Source organism: Ursus americanus, chromosome 22 (genome assembly GCF_024610735.1).
Source record: "Ursus americanus isolate L20-20 chromosome 22, mUrsAme1.1.p, whole genome shotgun sequence".
NCBI lineage: Eukaryota > Metazoa > Chordata > Mammalia > Carnivora > Ursidae > Ursus > Ursus americanus.
The window spans coordinates 36,187,991-36,205,195 of NC_142148.1; the positions used below are offsets into that span (position 1 = coordinate 36,187,991).

At 41.8% G+C, this 17,205-nt stretch overlaps 1 protein-coding gene across 2 annotated transcripts in view; it reads left to right on the forward strand.

Annotated features, from left to right (window-relative positions):
- Positions 1-10,249, forward strand: part of BTBD3 (BTB domain containing 3) — a 33,838-nt gene extending 23,589 nt beyond the window's left edge. The window contains exons 2-5 of one of the 2 annotated variants that reach the window (XM_045809093.2): positions 873-1,164; positions 1,673-1,763; positions 2,327-2,445; positions 5,722-10,249. In XM_045809093.2, coding sequence (XP_045665049.1) covers positions 1,022-1,164; positions 1,673-1,763; positions 2,327-2,445; positions 5,722-6,754 — 1,386 coding nt within the window. In that variant the 5' untranslated portion in view covers positions 873-1,021 and the 3' untranslated portion in view covers positions 6,755-10,249. Of the gene's footprint in view, positions 1-434; positions 1,165-1,672; positions 1,764-2,326; positions 2,446-5,721 lie in introns of those variants that run through there. The other variant, XM_045809086.2, reaches the window with a different exon arrangement.
- Positions 10,250-17,205: the final 6,956 nt, after the last annotated feature.

Below are 17,205 nucleotides of genomic sequence, written 5' to 3' on the forward strand. Positions count from 1 at the left end.
TTAATAATCCCTTTTAGCTGAAAGAAAGGAGCATTTTGTTTGAAGTATTTGAAACTAAATGCTGCCGGGATAAAGATTTTACTAGAAAGACAGAGTAGATATCAGTGCCTACCCTTTGTGAATTGATCCTGCTTGTTTAACCAGGGAAATAAAAATGTACATCTACTGAAGAGAAATCTGTGAGCACAAACTGTTCCTTTCCTGTTTGCAGATTTCATAGGTTGTTTATCTTATTTAAATATACAATAATACAGGAGACAGCAGAATGCAACTGCTGTTCCTTTAATATCAGAGCTATGCACGTTACAATAGGTGTCACTGTTTTGCTTGGTCCAATCATGATTGGTGACTTCAGCTATTGGCTCCGAGCACTGGCTGTCTGACTCCATCTGCAGGGCTGTAATACCTACTCTCCTCCGATCCATTCACCACACAACTTCAGCCGGCTGAACAGACTCAACACGGCTCCAGCACATCTTGCTAACCTAATTCAGAAAACAAGTGCTACGGCTCTCTGCCTGTCATCTTCGCTCAGTGTAGCATTTTCAGGTGATCTAGGAAACTGGGTTATTTTTATGAGCAAATAAGAGAAATAGGAATCACGATGGAGATGTATTTAGCAGACCCAGTACTGGATAAAACTTAAAGCCAGTTTCTATTCAACATAGTGAAAAGGTCACCTTGTCCGGCTGAGAAAAGAAGCAAAATAGCAGCTTGTTGGTTTCTGTTAACATCTCGGCTCATGCCAGCCTCTTTTCTTTGATGTTTGCACCAATTTGGGATATCTAGCTATAAAGAGAGACACACTGTACTCATGGTAGATGACAAGGAAAAGAACATGAAATGTCTCACCTTCTTCTTGATGCTTCCAGAGACGGTAAAGAATAGGTCCAAGAAAAGCTCGAAGAAGGCAAATACCAGCAGCACCAGCAGCAGCAGCAGCAACAGCAGCAGCAGCAGCAGCAAGTTGCCCCCAGTTTGTTATGAAATAATTACCTTGAAGACTAAAAAGAAGAAGAAGATGGCTGCTGATATATTCCCTCGTAAAAAACCAGCCAACTCCAGCAGCTCCACTGTCCAGCAGTACCACCAGCAGAATCTCAGTAACAACAACCTGATCCCGGCCCCAAACTGGCAGGGTCTCTATCCCACCATTCGAGAAAGGTAAGTGACGGGCCAGCATATTTACTTTAAAAGTTTTCCTGTGTTGAAGTTTCTGCTTTTGCACAACCTGTAATGTATTTTAACATAAATCTGTGTTTCCTCTTTTCCCAGAAGCTTTATTGGTAATGGAAAACTGCCTTGTATCTTTTCCAAAACAGTACAGCTGTTTTCCTCTTAGATAAAAATGTTTTTGCAAGCTGTAACATTTAAGTGACAGGCTTGTGTCTACGGACCATGGAAGGTTTGAAGATAGAAACCTTTTATTTGTCCTTAGTCTAATGAAAAGTTTGGATAACTTTTTGTTTTTTTTTTTTTTTTTTTAACTTTAGTTACTTCCCATGTGTTTGCAGTGATCACAAACAGAGTTGTGTAGTTGGAATCTTTATTTGTAGTTTTACCCTGAAGTTACTAAAGTGTTAGCTTGTGAATCTCTTGTGGGTTTTGTATGTTGGGGAGGGGTATTAAAAATGCTGGCTGCTGTGCATTAATGAATTGCCTCTGTTTATAGAAATGCAGTGATGTTCAATAATGATTTGATGGCAGATGTACATTTTGTGGTTGGGCCACCAGGTGGGACTCAGCGGTTGCCAGGACACAAAGTAAGCAACAGCTGCATTACCCGTTTAGTCCTGAGATTTACAAAGAGGGAACCTCTCCATAAGCCTGAAACTTGGTTGGGGTGGGCAGCTTGCCGATGGCAGGCAGCGCATGTTTCGCCCATCATAGAGAAGGCGCAGCCTCTCCAAAGGGTCTTGGCCACGCTTAATTTTTTTCTTTGTTTCTTTCTTCCCTGCTTTACATCCCACACAAAAACATGCCCTCTTAACTCTCCAGTCATGGGAAGTTGTTGCGACAGGTTAGGAAAGTCATGTTTACTCTTCCCTAGAAATTGGTTAGATAAGCTTTTATTTTATTTATTTATTTTGTAATGAGGGAACTTAGACATTAATCTCTTAAAGCCTTGAGGTAGTTAGCAGCATAAAGACTGGCTTGCATGAACATCTATCTTCTGCTTTCACGGCAAGATACACACTGTACCTTGGCTTTGAAGAAAGAGCAGTGTAGGTGCTCCGTGTCCCCTAAACCCGATTGCTTTTCTGGACTGATTGACTGAAAATGCCTTCAGTTTAGTGCATGAAATAAGATTTCCCTTTCTCCACAGTATGTTTTAGCTGTTGGGAGCTCTGTGTTCCATGCAATGTTTTACGGAGAACTTGCTGAGGACAAAGATGAAATCCGTATACCAGATGTCGAACCTGCTGCTTTTCTCGCTATGCTGAAGTAAGCATCGTTCATTCGTTTAGAGAGAGTTTGTTTATGCTGTGCCTGTACTCGCTGGTTTCTCAGTTAAATAGAAGAAAGGGAGACTGATGAAGAAAGAGGGTGCTGCTTACCTTGTAAATGTTTTTGGAGAGAACTCCGGTGCATCTTTCGGGGGAAAGCATGTGGAATGGTGCAGGCATTTATAATACACCTTGGCATGGGATTTGGGAGCAAATGGCATGGATAGTGATTTGATCTTTAACGACTCACAATCAAAGAAAAATAACTTTCTCGTGCAGGATTATCTAATGTTCTCTCTGACATCGTTGTATATGAACAAGTCTCTGAAGACGTAAATTACATTTTTGTTTCACAATTCCAGAAATTATATACCTCGTTTACGTACCACCAGTTAAGAGGTTTCTCAGTTTTCTAGGAGTGACTGTTTCCTGTCAGCAAATGTGTAAAACTTGCTGTTTGAAAATAATCTGATCTTTGCCCATACGTACGTGCGCATACTCTTATATAAAATCAGTACCATTTCTCAAGGATAAAGAAGCATTTGCATTTGATAGTAGAGGAGACGTTTTTGAGAGAGATGAATAGTTTTCTATAGTTTTATATGTATTTTTACAGGAAAACTTTAATTGGTAATATAAAAATGTAAAGCTGTAAGATATATACTTACTTAAAAAATAGTTTTCTGTCTCATGGGTCTTTTTCAGAGTCCAGTACGTGTTAACCAGCTAAATAGAAGCCGCTTCTCAGATGTGCACTGCTGATGGGCAGTGTGATAGTCTGCCCTGTGATTAGCATGAAATGGTTATTTTAAATAACTTTTTATGATTTTTGTTAAATCCTTCTTCTAGCACGCCAAGTATATCCAGAGCTCAAGGTTATCTACTGCTGTAGGGATTTTGGTTCTCTGGAATAAATACGTTTGTTAAAAAAATTATTCTGTGTGTCAACAAGTTGGACAATAATCCCACAAATGGTTAAAATGTTGCAAGGTATTTATTGTCTGCTCCTACTGAAAAATCAGTACTGCAGTTAGTTGGAGAACTTAAAAGTATTCAATTCTTTATTTATGTTGTAGTTTTGAAATCTAATTGCTTCTGACTGAAACTTTCACAGTGGGAAATAGGGAAATTAAAGATACGTGAGCATGTGAAGGACCAAAAGGTAAACTAATTCACCACTTTGAAACAAACACTTAGTGACCTTTCTAATCTTTTAGAGATATATGTACGGAAACCAGTTTTACCTGGAGGGCTTTTGTTTTGTTTTGTTTTTTTCCAGTCAGGTCAGCTTTGTACAAGTGACATTGTCTCTCACAGAGGAGGACGCTAACACTAGTTCAGCATCTTGACTGCCCTGCAGCCCAGTAGAGTGTTGTGTTGTTTTAGCCAGAGAGATACATCATTAGGAAACAGGAATAAGAATTACAGAATTACATTTCACCCAAGTCATTCCATCCGCATCTTTTCTTACAAATATATTACCTAGAATATATCTCAATACAGCTTTTTAAAATTATACACGCAGTCCACCAGAAGTGGTAAGAATCAGAAATGTGGTACAGTGCCGTTTGCTGTCGGGCCACAGTTGATCAGGACTGTACTGTTGCCATGGATAGCGGAGGCCAGGCTTTCCAGACAACTGCGTTGTGTGGCTGAGTAGCCAGTATTCCTAGAAAGGGAGTCGTCAAGAAAAAGGGAAGACCGCTCACTTGACGGTCCAGGGTAAGAGCCACTAAGTGCTGACCTTGTTGCAGATTCTTCCCCAACATCCTGGTTCTCAGGTCAGAGCATCACCGAGCTGCCGGTATTTTGTAAGTTGGTCTTGCCAGTGGTATATGGCTTAGCCTATCAGAAGAGAAAGAGCTTCCTAGGAAGAAAATGGAGGTTTCATTTGTGATTGTGGACGTTTTTCTTACCGTCATCACTATAGGGTTTTTTTTGTTTTCTTTGCAGAAGCCATTGCTGATCTTTTGTTATATGTGTTTCACTGAGTTAGAATATAGTAACTAAAGGAAAACTTAACAGCAAGTAGCTAAACACCTTAGCTTTAACTGGAAAAATTTAAAAATTAAGTGTTATCAGTATGTATTTTTCACCCATATGTAGTTCTCACTGACTCTTATACTCAGCCTGGCAATCTAAAAGAAGCAGATGATTTTTGCTTTTACATACCATTCTGGAAGACTGCCACCACCCCCCTAAATCACCAGGAAGTGTTTTATCTCCTGACATAGGGATACTTTATAGAATCATAAAAATAGTGCATATTTGGGCTTTCTTGCTTTTGTCTTTTAATAAAATATATCCAGAAATAATACATTCTATAATTCTAAAGGTAGAAGAAATGTGTGGAGGAGAGAAGAAAGAATTTAGAGTAAAAAAAAAAAAACAAACCAGGTACAAAAACTATGTTGGATTCTATGTAAAGGCAACTGGAAGATAATGTTGAAATCCATATATGATAATCTGTTGAACTTAGAACTACTTGAAAAATATGTTTCTTAATCTCAGGTTTTATTTTGTGTTTAGGAAAAATTCAGGTCATACTCAGTTAAAAGAATTAAGATGTAATCATTGCCACCATAGTATTAAAGGCATTTGTTTCTATTTGTATAGAAAATTTTAGAATAGAACTATGTATGTGTGTTTGTATATATGTATAGAGAGAGAGAGAGCTTCTGAAACATAAGGAGATTTTTTTTTTTTTTAAGATTTTATTTATTTATTTGAATGAGAGAGAGAGCACGAGGAAGGTGGGGAGGGAAGACTTCCCGCTGAGCAGGGAGCCCAACAGGACACTGAGCTTTCCGGGCTCAGTCCCAGGACCCCTGCATCATGACCTGAGCCAAGGCAGACGCTTAACCGACTGAGCTACCCGGGCACTCCAGAGATTATTCTTTGATTAAATATAATGTGTATTTAACAGAAATGTTGCTTTTTTTTTTCCCCCAGTGCTAACTCTGCTATACAGTTTTTTTCCAAACAGTTCTAGTATCTTCTGTTTTTTTAAGAAGACATTGAATGCAGGTGATAAAATAAAGGATTGAATGGTAACACAAAGTTAATGTCTTTAATTATACAAACTTATTGCTGAGTTGAAATATTAATAATTTATGAACATATTTCAGCTGTTTCTTTAATCCCTAATCATTTTTGTAATAACTGTCACATAAGATGATTTTCTTGGAACTAACTTGAAAGTAGTTGCATCTTTTCTTGCTGGACATGCTCATTTTGTGAAAATTCCATTTATATGCGGTGTGCTGTCTTTCAGATATATCTATTGTGATGAAATTGACTTGGCTGCTGACACAGTGCTGGCCACTCTTTATGCTGCCAAAAAGTACATCGTCCCTCACCTCGCCAGAGCCTGCGTTAATTTCCTGGAGACCAGCCTGAGCGCCAAGAACGCCTGTGTGCTCCTCTCCCAGAGCTGCCTGTTTGAGGAGCCAGACCTGACCCAGCGTTGCTGGGAGGTGATCGATGCCCAGGCTGAGTTAGCTCTCAAGTCCGAGGGATTCTGTGATATCGACTTCCAAACTCTAGAAAGTATCCTCCGCAGGGAAACTCTGAATGCCAAAGAAATTGTGGTTTTTGAGGCAGCTCTCAACTGGGCTGAAGTGGAATGCCAGCGACAAGACCTAGCTTTGAGCATTGAAAATAAACGCAAGGTCCTCGGAAAGGCACTTTACTTGATCCGCATACCCACGATGGCCCTGGACGATTTTGCAAATGGTGCTGCCCAGTCTGGAGTTTTAACTCTCAATGAGACCAATGACATATTCCTGTGGTACACTGCAGCCAAAAAACCCGAGTTGCAGTTTGTGAGTAAAGCCCGCAAGGGCCTCGTGCCCCAGCGCTGTCACCGTTTCCAGTCATGTGCCTACCGGAGCAACCAGTGGCGTTACCGGGGCCGCTGTGACAGCATCCAGTTTGCAGTGGATAAGAGAGTGTTCATCGCTGGCTTTGGGCTGTACGGCTCCAGCTGCGGCTCCGCCGAGTACAGCGCCAAGATCGAACTCAAGAGGCAGGGCGTGGTTCTGGGGCAGAACTTGAGCAAGTACTTCTCGGATGGCTCCAGCAGTACCTTCCCCGTGTGGTTTGAGTACCCCGTGCAGATTGAGCCAGACACCTTCTACACAGCCAGCGTCATTCTGGATGGCAACGAACTCAGCTACTTCGGACAAGAAGGCATGACGGAAGTTCAGTGTGGCAAGGTGACCGTCCAGTTTCAGTGCTCCTCGGATAGCACCAATGGCACTGGGGTGCAGGGCGGGCAGATCCCTGAACTCATCTTCTATGCTTGAGAACACCTCCCGAAGCAGTGTGAGCTCTGAGGTGCACATCTGGTTCCCCCTTGCTTGATGCTTAGCTCATCTGCAGATATGTGATCAGTGCAGGTAATTCTTAATGAATGAAGCTGTAGGCAGTTTCTAATTTCTTTCAACCTTTTAATTATGTACAGGCAAAAATGCAGCATTCAGCTTTTAACTATATGCTTAAAAGAGCCAAGTTCTTATTAAGGCTTTGTGGTTTTTAGAGTTGCGTCTGTACACCTGGGGAGAATTTGTGCTCTTTTCCAGCTGCCACACTGACCTTCCAGTTTTGTCCTTCTTAAAATTTTCTGAATCACCTTGAATTTTCTTTAGGGCTTTATTTTGACAAATAGAAATAAATACTCTAAAATAATAATGATAAGAGTTATTTTTAAAGAGAACCCCCACTCCCCCAAAATTATAGGTAAACCTCAGTGTACAATTTTGAAAGACGTTTTGCTTCATAATAAGTAATAATTTAGAAAGTAGGCAGTAGTTATGTTTAGCTCTTATTTTATTTCATTTTAAATATTTTACTCTGGGCATTATTTTTGCTTAAGTCCTAAATTCATAAGATTGTTACATGTTTAACACTGCAAAGTATCTGTGTAGGATAGGAAAACAGGAAATTGGATGTTTGCTTAGGCCATGACTTCTACTACAAGCAGGTTTTTATTCTTTTAGTTTAGAAAACAAACTATTGCAGTACAGACGCTTCTTTTAGAACTAAATTACACATTTTTATTGTCAATAGGGAAAAATCACAGGCCTATTAATTTAAACTAAACAGCTTATAAAGGAAACCTAAAAAAGTCCCATTCTACAAATAGTTTATTTCATGGCATAATAGAATACACAGTTTGAAAAAGCCAGTCTTCTCCCCACTTTGCCTTTGATCCCCGTTGTTTACTTGTTTTTATAAGTTATACTGTATAGAATTCTTATTCCCTTTTTCCCATGAAAAGAGGACCAAACAATTCTTCAGATGTATGGAGTAACAATTAGTTTTGTAGCACTACATGTTAATGTAATAAGAAACTTTTATTCATTGATTTTTTTTCTTTTTTTTTTTAATCCAGAATACACTTCACCTGATTTACTTTGACCACATACTATCTTCGTCATTAATTATAATTATGTCCTGTTCCTAGACTGCTAGAATTTGGCCTTTGGCCATCTTAAAGTGCCAATATACGCCTGCAGGGTTTAAAAAAAAAAAACAAACGTCTGGAGCGATACACTTGATTGTACCTAATATTCACTGCATCAGCATCACATCCAGCCCTCTTATTTGTCCATGGTTCATGTAAACAAAGGAGGGAAAAGCTCACCTCAGAATTCTCCTTCAGTGATGGCTTGTGATGGTTTAGTGCCTGTGACCCTGGTGTCCGACATGTTCACTTCAAGTTGAAGTATCCATGTGTTTCTGGGCAGCTTTTCTGCTCAGCATGATCCTGAGATGGCTTCCCCCACCACCCAGAGTGTGGTCCCTGGCCGCCTCCTTCTCCTGCTCTGCGAGTCCCAAGCTGGCTTGTCTGGAGCCAGGGGTTAGTCCTGGGGTGGGCGGGCGTGTGTGCTTTGTGGGCGTCCACGCACGTCCATGTGCATGCAAGTGTGTTTGCCGACTCAGGAATTGTCTCCTCCCTGCCTGGCCAGTAAGATGTGGGACAGAAATGGTCCCCCTGCTGGCCCTGGCAAGGCCCCAGGAAGTGACTACCCTTATCTTATTCACTGTGCTTCTGGGCCACCTTTTCCCCCGTAGACGTGGGCTTGTTGCTTTTGGCCGGCTTCCCTAGTGGAGGAGAACACTGGATTATGGGAAATGTTTTAATAATCATGTTTGCCATTACCTATGCCTGTTAGCATAGATGATCAAAAGCTGTTACTGGTGATTATAGATGAGTACTCCCAGGACAACTTTCCAAAATTATCTAACAATTATTTCTTATTAGGAAGATGACAGATAGTAGTTTTGGCAAAGTATCTGTGAAATAAAGGTATGTTTTCAATTTAAAAGATACTTCTGTAAAGGATTTTGCTTTTAAATTATGACTAAACATTTCGGTAACTCATAGCTACCATGCAAATTGGTAGGCTGTATACCTGATTAGAAGGCACTCATTTTTAAGCCAGAGGAGAAGAAACTTGATTTAGCACTAATGTCATCATCTCAGATTGTTGAGGTGGGTATTGTAACCTTAGAGTGACGATCGTTCATTCAGTAACGCTCACTGTCAGTGCTCCTGTTAGCAAGATGCCCTCCACGTGGCTAGGGAACTGCTGGGGGAAAGCCAAGGGGGATCCTGTACACTGGGGGTATAAGAGCTTGATTTTATGTTAATTACCATTAGCTAAAAAAGAAAAGACACATCTACCACCTCATTGGCTGGTGTCGAGAGCTGTGGGTTAAGTTTGAAAACTGTATTTAGAATGAGAAATTTTGTATTTTAAATCCTATTCTCCCTTTTGCATTTTCAGCAACATGGAATGAAAGCTAATGTGCTTGCTTTATTTTCTTTGGTAATCTCGAATTTTGTAGCTTTTAAAACTAGAAACCATTGTTCTGACAAGGCAGGCAACTCTAGTGTATAAACACAACTTTATTAAACAGAATACTCTGTAGATGCTTTTCCCAATATATCTGGCAGTCTTTGTCATTGTTCATACTGGGGATAAAGGGGAACTAGGCTAGCGGTTCTAATGTAACATTCTTTAAGCATATCTTAATATAGTATTTAAGTAAATGGTCTAATTTCTACATAATTATTGCACTGAACTGTCTTTTTTGTTTTTTAAGGTGTTTAAATAAGCTCGGCTAATTCAAGACACTAGCCACTTGTGCATCAGAGTGCTTGAATTTAGTGGCTTACAGCATTATTTATGAAGGAAAAATATATAAATATGAAGTACCTCATGTTGAATGTTATTGTACTGTATTTTTAATGTAACAGTGCAGATCTTGTTAGACACATGAATGTGTATAATCATGTTAAATGCAAATAAAAATAAAATTGGTTCATAGATCTGTTTTCCTTAGCATTTTTGTAGGTCCCTTGAAACAGTAAAAAATCCATTCTGGCACTTTTGGTGCCACTACATTTTACAGAGATGGTTTTGCAGGAGCATTTGTTTGCTAAGTATTCAGATATCTTTGATCCCTAAAGATGTAAAAATTTGAGGCAAAAGCATAGGAGAACAATGAATATGTTAATCAGTCGCATTGTTCAAAGCCTGACTGTGAAGTTAATGAGAGGAAGTGAATGGGTGCATTTATATTCCCTATATGGAACTTGTGCTTTGCTGGCATTCTGCTGCTATAGTCGCTCACATGTCCGTGGATCTGGCTGTACTGGGGGGTGTGGATACGGAATCACATCTAGCTTTAGATGTAACCAGTGCTGCTTGTTCCTGCTGTGTTATAATAGCTTAAGTCTCTGAATGAAAAAAAATAAATGTCATATGAGAATTTTGAATATGTTTATGTGCTCAACTAGTTTTCCATTATATTTGCCCATTCAAGTAATACACACACACATACACATTCATACATAATTATATATAAACATATATTTTTTCTCTGCAGCTTTCTGTTGGTTGGTTTTATACTAGAGTTTATTGGGAAACCCTACATATTTGTTTAATCACTTCATCTGCTCAGCCTCTGTAGCATACCTGCTCAGAATTTTTGGAGTTATTCCAGAGAATAAAGAAACTGGAAATATTCATTCTAATCAGTTTAATTACAGATACAACCTAAACTGCAAAGGTCTTTAATCCAGGAAAGTCAGCTGTTCTCTCTGTTGCTATTTAAACTTAATCCACATATGATTGTTTTCAATATCCCAAAACAGTTGGAAATGATCCCCGTCCTTTGTTGGCACCCAGGATCAACATGTCAAGGAAATTATACTTTTCTCCCCGAGGACTCTATGGCTTGCCTACAAAGGCCGTGAACTTAAACTTGGGAAAAAATAGAAAGGAGGAAAGCCCTCCTGAGGAACTAAATCGTGTGAAACGTAGAGGCCGAAACAAGCAAGTGGCCCTGAAAACCTGTGGTTACCCTGAGTGTTCGTTAGAGTAGGCACCCTAAGTCGGTGCCTTTGAGGTGTGTTGGTGGGAGTTGACCACACTTTAGATTTCAAATTAATGCATTTCAGCATTTTTTTCTGATCCATTTACATTTATTGACCAACTGCTCCTTTTGCTCAATACTTCATGTTATCCTCCACTTTTAAAAATACATCATCTAACAAAACTGAAAACTGGGGAAATTTTTCAAAAATAGAATTTCCTCACTTATTTCTATAACCACCGTAAGTGCTGGTGAAAAGACCTTCTCAATCAAGATACTGTCCTGTGGGTGAGATGGCAGTATTTGTGAGGAAGAGTTGAAGATGGTGGTTGACCCTGTCACACACCAAGCAGCAAAGCCATTCACAGCAAAGATCAGTTGCTGAAGAACCTTTGGGTGCATTTCTCACTTGGGCATCTCCCCTCTGCTGCCTCTTTTAGGCCTTTTTAGAGGGAGCATGGCAGGGGAGGTGTAATTCCCATCTATGCCAACTCTGAGTATCCTTACGACTCTTGTGTTCTATTTGCCCGTTCACACAGGTGTGCGTCGGACAGCAGTTTTACTAGCAGATGCCACTTTATACTCTGCCATCTATAAAGTCCTTAACCTCAAGATAAATAAACTAAACACCTGCTCTTTACTTTGTCTAACCTGTACTTATTAAACAGTTCTGTGTACTGGACGTGATTCAAGTTATCTATTCAACTACCAGCACTTCAGTGTTAGTTTACCCTAACTGATTTCTCTTTAAGCTGGTTTTGGTAGTAACCAGTCTCACTGCTACGAAGGAAGGAGGGACTGCGTGTTAGACCTCAAGAATGGTGTCCTTTTTCCCTTCGTGGGACAACAGTACCGAAAGTTATTTCAAAATTGAGGCACATTTTTTTTGTTGTTTATGACATTGGTGGGCAGTTTATATTTAACAGACTATGTCTTACATCAGTTTGTTTTTAGAGGAGTGAAATTATACCTGAAAAAAGTTGAAAAACAAGTCCTACTAGTAGCTTTCTTCATTTTAGCATGAAGTGCTGCAAGAAAGCTTTATAAGCAGCAGATAGCATAAAGACTGTTGTGAGAAACCAGAGAATCTGAGATATTTTGGTATGTAGCAGTCTTTACCGTAGCTGTACAATTTGCATTTTCCTTCCTAAACTACTATATTCAAAAAATAGTCACAAGAAAGAGGACAATTTAGGGAAAGCTGCAAATCGTCTTTCAGAGCTCGAAGCAGAGGGTACCACCTTCTGTACAGTAGAATATATAAAAATGTACTTTTGAGAGATACTCTGCATTTTTGTGCTTCTCTTGATCAGCCCTAAAGCCCTAAACTGTAAATTATTTCAGTGCCCCTTAGAATAATGCCAAAACAAACAGTACACCGGAGTCCTAACCAATTAAAAATTAAAGACAAACTCCAATTCTAAGAATATTTGGAGGCATTGATGGAATACTTGGTGTTTCCTAGATAAAAGACGTAAGGTTTAATGAATCAAAAGGATTACCCCATGGTTCGTTCACCCGTTGGTCATTTATTGACCCTTTGCTTTATCCCGGTCAGTAAGAGAGATCCTGGGGAGTCAGAGACTCAGTAAGATACGGTATGTGCTCTCTAAAGGTTCAAGGCAGTGCAGCTCCGCCCTCAGCATGCAGAAGAATCATGAATTACCAGGCTCTATCCCCAGAAATTCTGATTTGGTAGGTCTAAGGTGGGGCCTGAGAAACTGCACATCAACAAGCTTCCGTATGCTGCTGCCGCCGTCTTTTCATTCACATTTTGAGGGGTCCATGCAGGGTAGGAGAGAAATACCTTGGCTCCTCCAGGAGCACTGCAAAGGACATCCGGATCAGTGGAAGGTGTAATGCTTGAGCTGGGTTTTGAAGGACGCATTAGAATTCTCTAGTGAAGGTTGGTGGTGCCAGTTGGAGGGGGCAGGGAAGAGTGAAGGGAATTCTAGAAGAGAAACAGAGCAGATAGACAAACCGCTCCACGTGGCTTAAGCAAAGGGACACGTGGAGGAACGAGGCCACCTACTGTGTGCCAAGTTTGGAACCAGCTAACGAAATGGACCTGAACACAAAGCACATCATCTGCCAGACTAAATTATCTGGCTTTTATCACAGAATGAGGCCATGACAGTAAAGAGATTTGAGATGGACCAGAAAGAGCTTTGCATTTTAGAAACATCTTTCTGAACTCTGGGAAGTATGAACTGGGTCAAACCAAGACAGAAGTACATAGGGCTGGGCTGTGAGTAATGCAGATGAAGACGGAAGGGGGCCAGGGAATGGAGAGAATGGTGAAGATTCTAGAAATGTGGAAGAGTGATCCCTGGCGGGCAGTGGTTGTAGCATCCAGTTAAAAGAGGGCTTGGTGGAGAAGGAATGCCTTGACATTTATCCTAAAGGAGAAGAAAAGTCTGCTTTCTTTTGCTTTACCATCCTCTGTAGAGAATTGGTCTGTCGATACCCACCCTTGATTCTAAGATTCTTTTAGGAAGAAGGGAAAAAGTCAACATAGTGTACTGGTTAGTAACGCTCCAGGGCAAGGCGACAGGGCTCTGGCTGCATGTGACTCCAGGCAAGTGACTTAACCTCTCTGAACCTTAGTTTGCTCAAGAAAGATGGCAATAATAATAGGGCCTTCCTCAGAGGGTTATTATGATGAGGAAAGAAATTAAAATTTCGAAAGCACTTACAACAGCACCTGGCAAACAGGAAGTGCCATGTAAGTGTTAAGTAAAACAAAATCTGAACGGCCCCGAATTAAACGTATGCACCTTCCTCGTATACGCCCTTATGAGAACAGTTTACTTGCAGTTGCACACACTTAACAAGTTGTCAGTGCAGACGATTCGAAACCATCATTTTTTTGCTGCTCTTTTAAGTCACTGGAAAATAGCTAAGGAGTATATAGAGCTGTATTGTTGAGGAATTCTCCTATTTGAACCAAATTTCTTCTAAGTTTCAATTTGGTCATGTTAGTGAGATATAACTGATGTGCTGGGTTCTAGCACCTTAGATAGGATTCCTCAGAAAACCACTCTAAACCTGACTATGAGCACGTAACAAGTGTGCGAGAGACCCTTTGAAGACATTTTCCAAGAGGAGTCTATTTGCACATATATACTCTGGGTTCTGCTACAGTCAAAATAAACTCTTTATTCTTGGCCTACAATCTTAGACAATTTTGAACATCACCCCTTCTCCAGATATTTGGGGATTAAACTCAGTTTTAGTATTGAAATTATTTGTTGTATGTTGAAAGCAGGTTTGACCTTTATTCTGAGTGATGCGAACATCACAGGGGGCAATTGAAGGGCTAATTGTCTCTGTTCCAGTAAGCACAGGTGTTCCTGCAAAGTACTGGGAACCTCGAGTTTGCTCTTGCTGGCTCTTCGTCTCCCTCCCACTGCCTTCCCCACGAACATCCCCTCCTCTGCGGACTCACCTCCTGAGCCAGTGCTAGGGCCTCATTTGGCAAGGGCCCTGACAGCAGTGAATTTCTGGTCCCTTGTTCAGGGCTGGAGTCTCTGTTTTGCAAACTAAGCCTTTAGGAGCCTCACACCCCAGAGATTCTCATTCAGGGGCCACTTTTATCTGAAGCTCAGGGCAGGGGTCTGGGGATCCTGATGCACATGAAAGGTTGGGAACCCCTGGTATAGACAAGCCTCCCGGGACCTTTCCTCACACCTGCATGGATATCTAGCTTCGGCAACCTTGCTCCTTGCTGGCGATCCGGCACCAGGTGCTCTCAGAAATCAGTCTTGTGCGTATACCCTGAACCCATGACGCTTGGAACTGGCCGCAACCAAAATCACAGTCGGCATTAGTGGATGAAATAAACCAAGGGAATCAGAAGGCCTAGCTTCTGACTCTCTAACTTCTTGACCCTGACCTCTACTTGTTATTCTTGCCTCGGTCCATCTCCCTGTACTTCCCAGACCTCCATCTGCACCTCAAAAGCCCAGAGATCCAGTTTGTTCAGGGGTGCCCTGGTCCCAACTCCAATCCAGTTGGACTATGTTGCCTGCTGAAGTTCTGATCACCATTATTGACTGGTCTTGGTGCCTGCGCATGTTTGGGACCCCAGTCCTGAGCCCCATCTCTGCGCTAGCCTATGCATTCAGTCTGCAGGGTCTCCTCTCCCAGGCAGATACTCCTAGGCACTGGTCCTGACGGAGCCCCCTGCCCAGCCTCTTCCATAGCCCCCACTTTCCGTTCTTTCCTTCTTACCTTTGACCCGACCCCCACAATGGCATACTTAACATACATCTGTAGCAGCTTTCCATTGCTCAAGTAATGCATAACAAACACACAAACTCAGGAGCCCACGGCAATACATTTATGCTCTGGTGCCTACGAACAGCTGTGGGTTGTCTTGGCAGCTCCGCGTACTTGATTGAGGGTTGGCTGCCTTTGACTGCGGCAACTTTGCTCTGATTGTCTCTCATCCTCCAGCAAGCTAGTCTGGGCATGGTTTCGTGGCAGTGGTCAAGGCACAAGAAAATCACCTGCAACAGGAAGAACCACGCCTGGCCTCTTGAGGCTTGAGCTCAGAACTTATGCACTATCACTTCTGCATTGTGTTGGCCAGAAGCAAGGGGTGGTGAATTAGACTCTACCTCTTCACTGAGAAGAGCTGCAAAGTCACGTTCGAAGGGCTGTGGATAAAAAGAAGAGTATCATATTGGGCCATTTATGCCATCATAAATGTGCCTATGTGTAGACCCTGTGCTCCTTTCTAACCTGGACTCCAGAGTCAGTTCCACTCGAAGTTACCCACAGAGAATCTACAAGCCCCCAAAGCATTAATTAACTGAAGATGTTATAGAGGGGAGGAGGAGGAATCTTGCTCATACTCATAACGTAAACTTCCCAAGTATCCATTTGGCAAATGTCCTCACCACGTACTTGGTTGGTTCTGCTAATGCGTGGCTTCTTGGTCCCAATTCCCCAGGCACAACTATATCTTCTCATCAGATCACATCTCACCCCCTAGCTTTAGCTCCTCAACCCGGAGCCTTCACTTGGAGTACTTAGACACCTCGTTAGATGTGATATTGTCACTTAAATCACTTCCGCTCTCATATACTGCCCCATTAGCGTTGCTGTACAATTTCCTCAAAAAATCAGGTCTTCGTAAAGCCAGCAAGTGGAGGTGGATAGGAAGGAGCATTTCCCTTGTGTGTTTCTTCATTATCATTAACAGCAACACCCTGAGGAAATTTTACATGGTCCATGGGCTTCTTCCAGGTACAGGAAGATGGTCCTCAGAGGGTCAGGAAGGAAAAAGGAAGTTGTAGGCTGATATAACAGCTCAGCCATCCCTTGGGGCCAGGAAGCACTGGAGAAAGAGGGTTGTCTGGAGCGGGGAGAAAGGATGAGGTCTCAGGTAAGCAGGATGTCTCACACAGCTTTTCTACCTGGAGCCTCTCTCCCATTTCTCATCTCTTTGGGAATTCCTGACCTGGGACCTACCCACAGCGTTTGACTTGGGGAAGTTCAGCAGGTAGGACAGTTTAGGGCGAATTCCACCAACCAGAGGGTTGGGCATATCACTTATATTCCTCTAAGGTCTGTTTGCCAAGGGCTTGCTTAATCGGCTCTGCACACCGTGACCACATCACCAAGGCCTCATCAATGGAGCGGGTTGCTTATGTGACCTTTCCAGCAGGGCTTTGGCACCTCACATGCACATTTGTAAGTCAGCGGTTTACTGCTACTGCTCTTTGGGGGCATATGACCCAGGCCTCTGATCCTGCTTCCATTCCTTTCTTCTCTGAAGAACCCCTCCCTCACTAGTGCTCCTGCAGGAAAGCCCCGGCCGCTTTGTCTCTGTTTCTGTTCCACAGTACAGAAAGTTTTAACTACTGGAGTGTCCCAGATCCTTCCAAAGTGAGGCAGCGTACTTGGTTACCAGTAGTAACCAGAGTCTTGACTGCTGAGAGATTTGCTAAATCGGTCCACTCCTTCCCCAAATTTCAGATTTACTTGCCAGATGGGTTTATCAGAAAGCAACAACATTTACTTACCTTAAATAGAGAACTGCTGAAATAGAACAATTGTGATAGGCTTTAAATATCGTCATAGTCACCCATAAAGGGTGTTGTTATCCCCTATAACAATTCCATGACTATAGGCATACTTTGGGCTAGAGGTAACATTCAGTGTGAATGGGAGTCATGTCACGTGGTGGCTTCCCAGAGATCGACTCTGTCATCCGCCCCAATCACAAAACTGTGGCTGAATTTGAGCACCTCTTGGGACAAATCTCTTCCTGTTGAAGCTTCTCATCCCCCTTTCCTCCCTCCTCGACTGCATTCAGGAAGAATGTACCTTCCAAGAGAGTACAGTCCAGCGGAGTGAACTA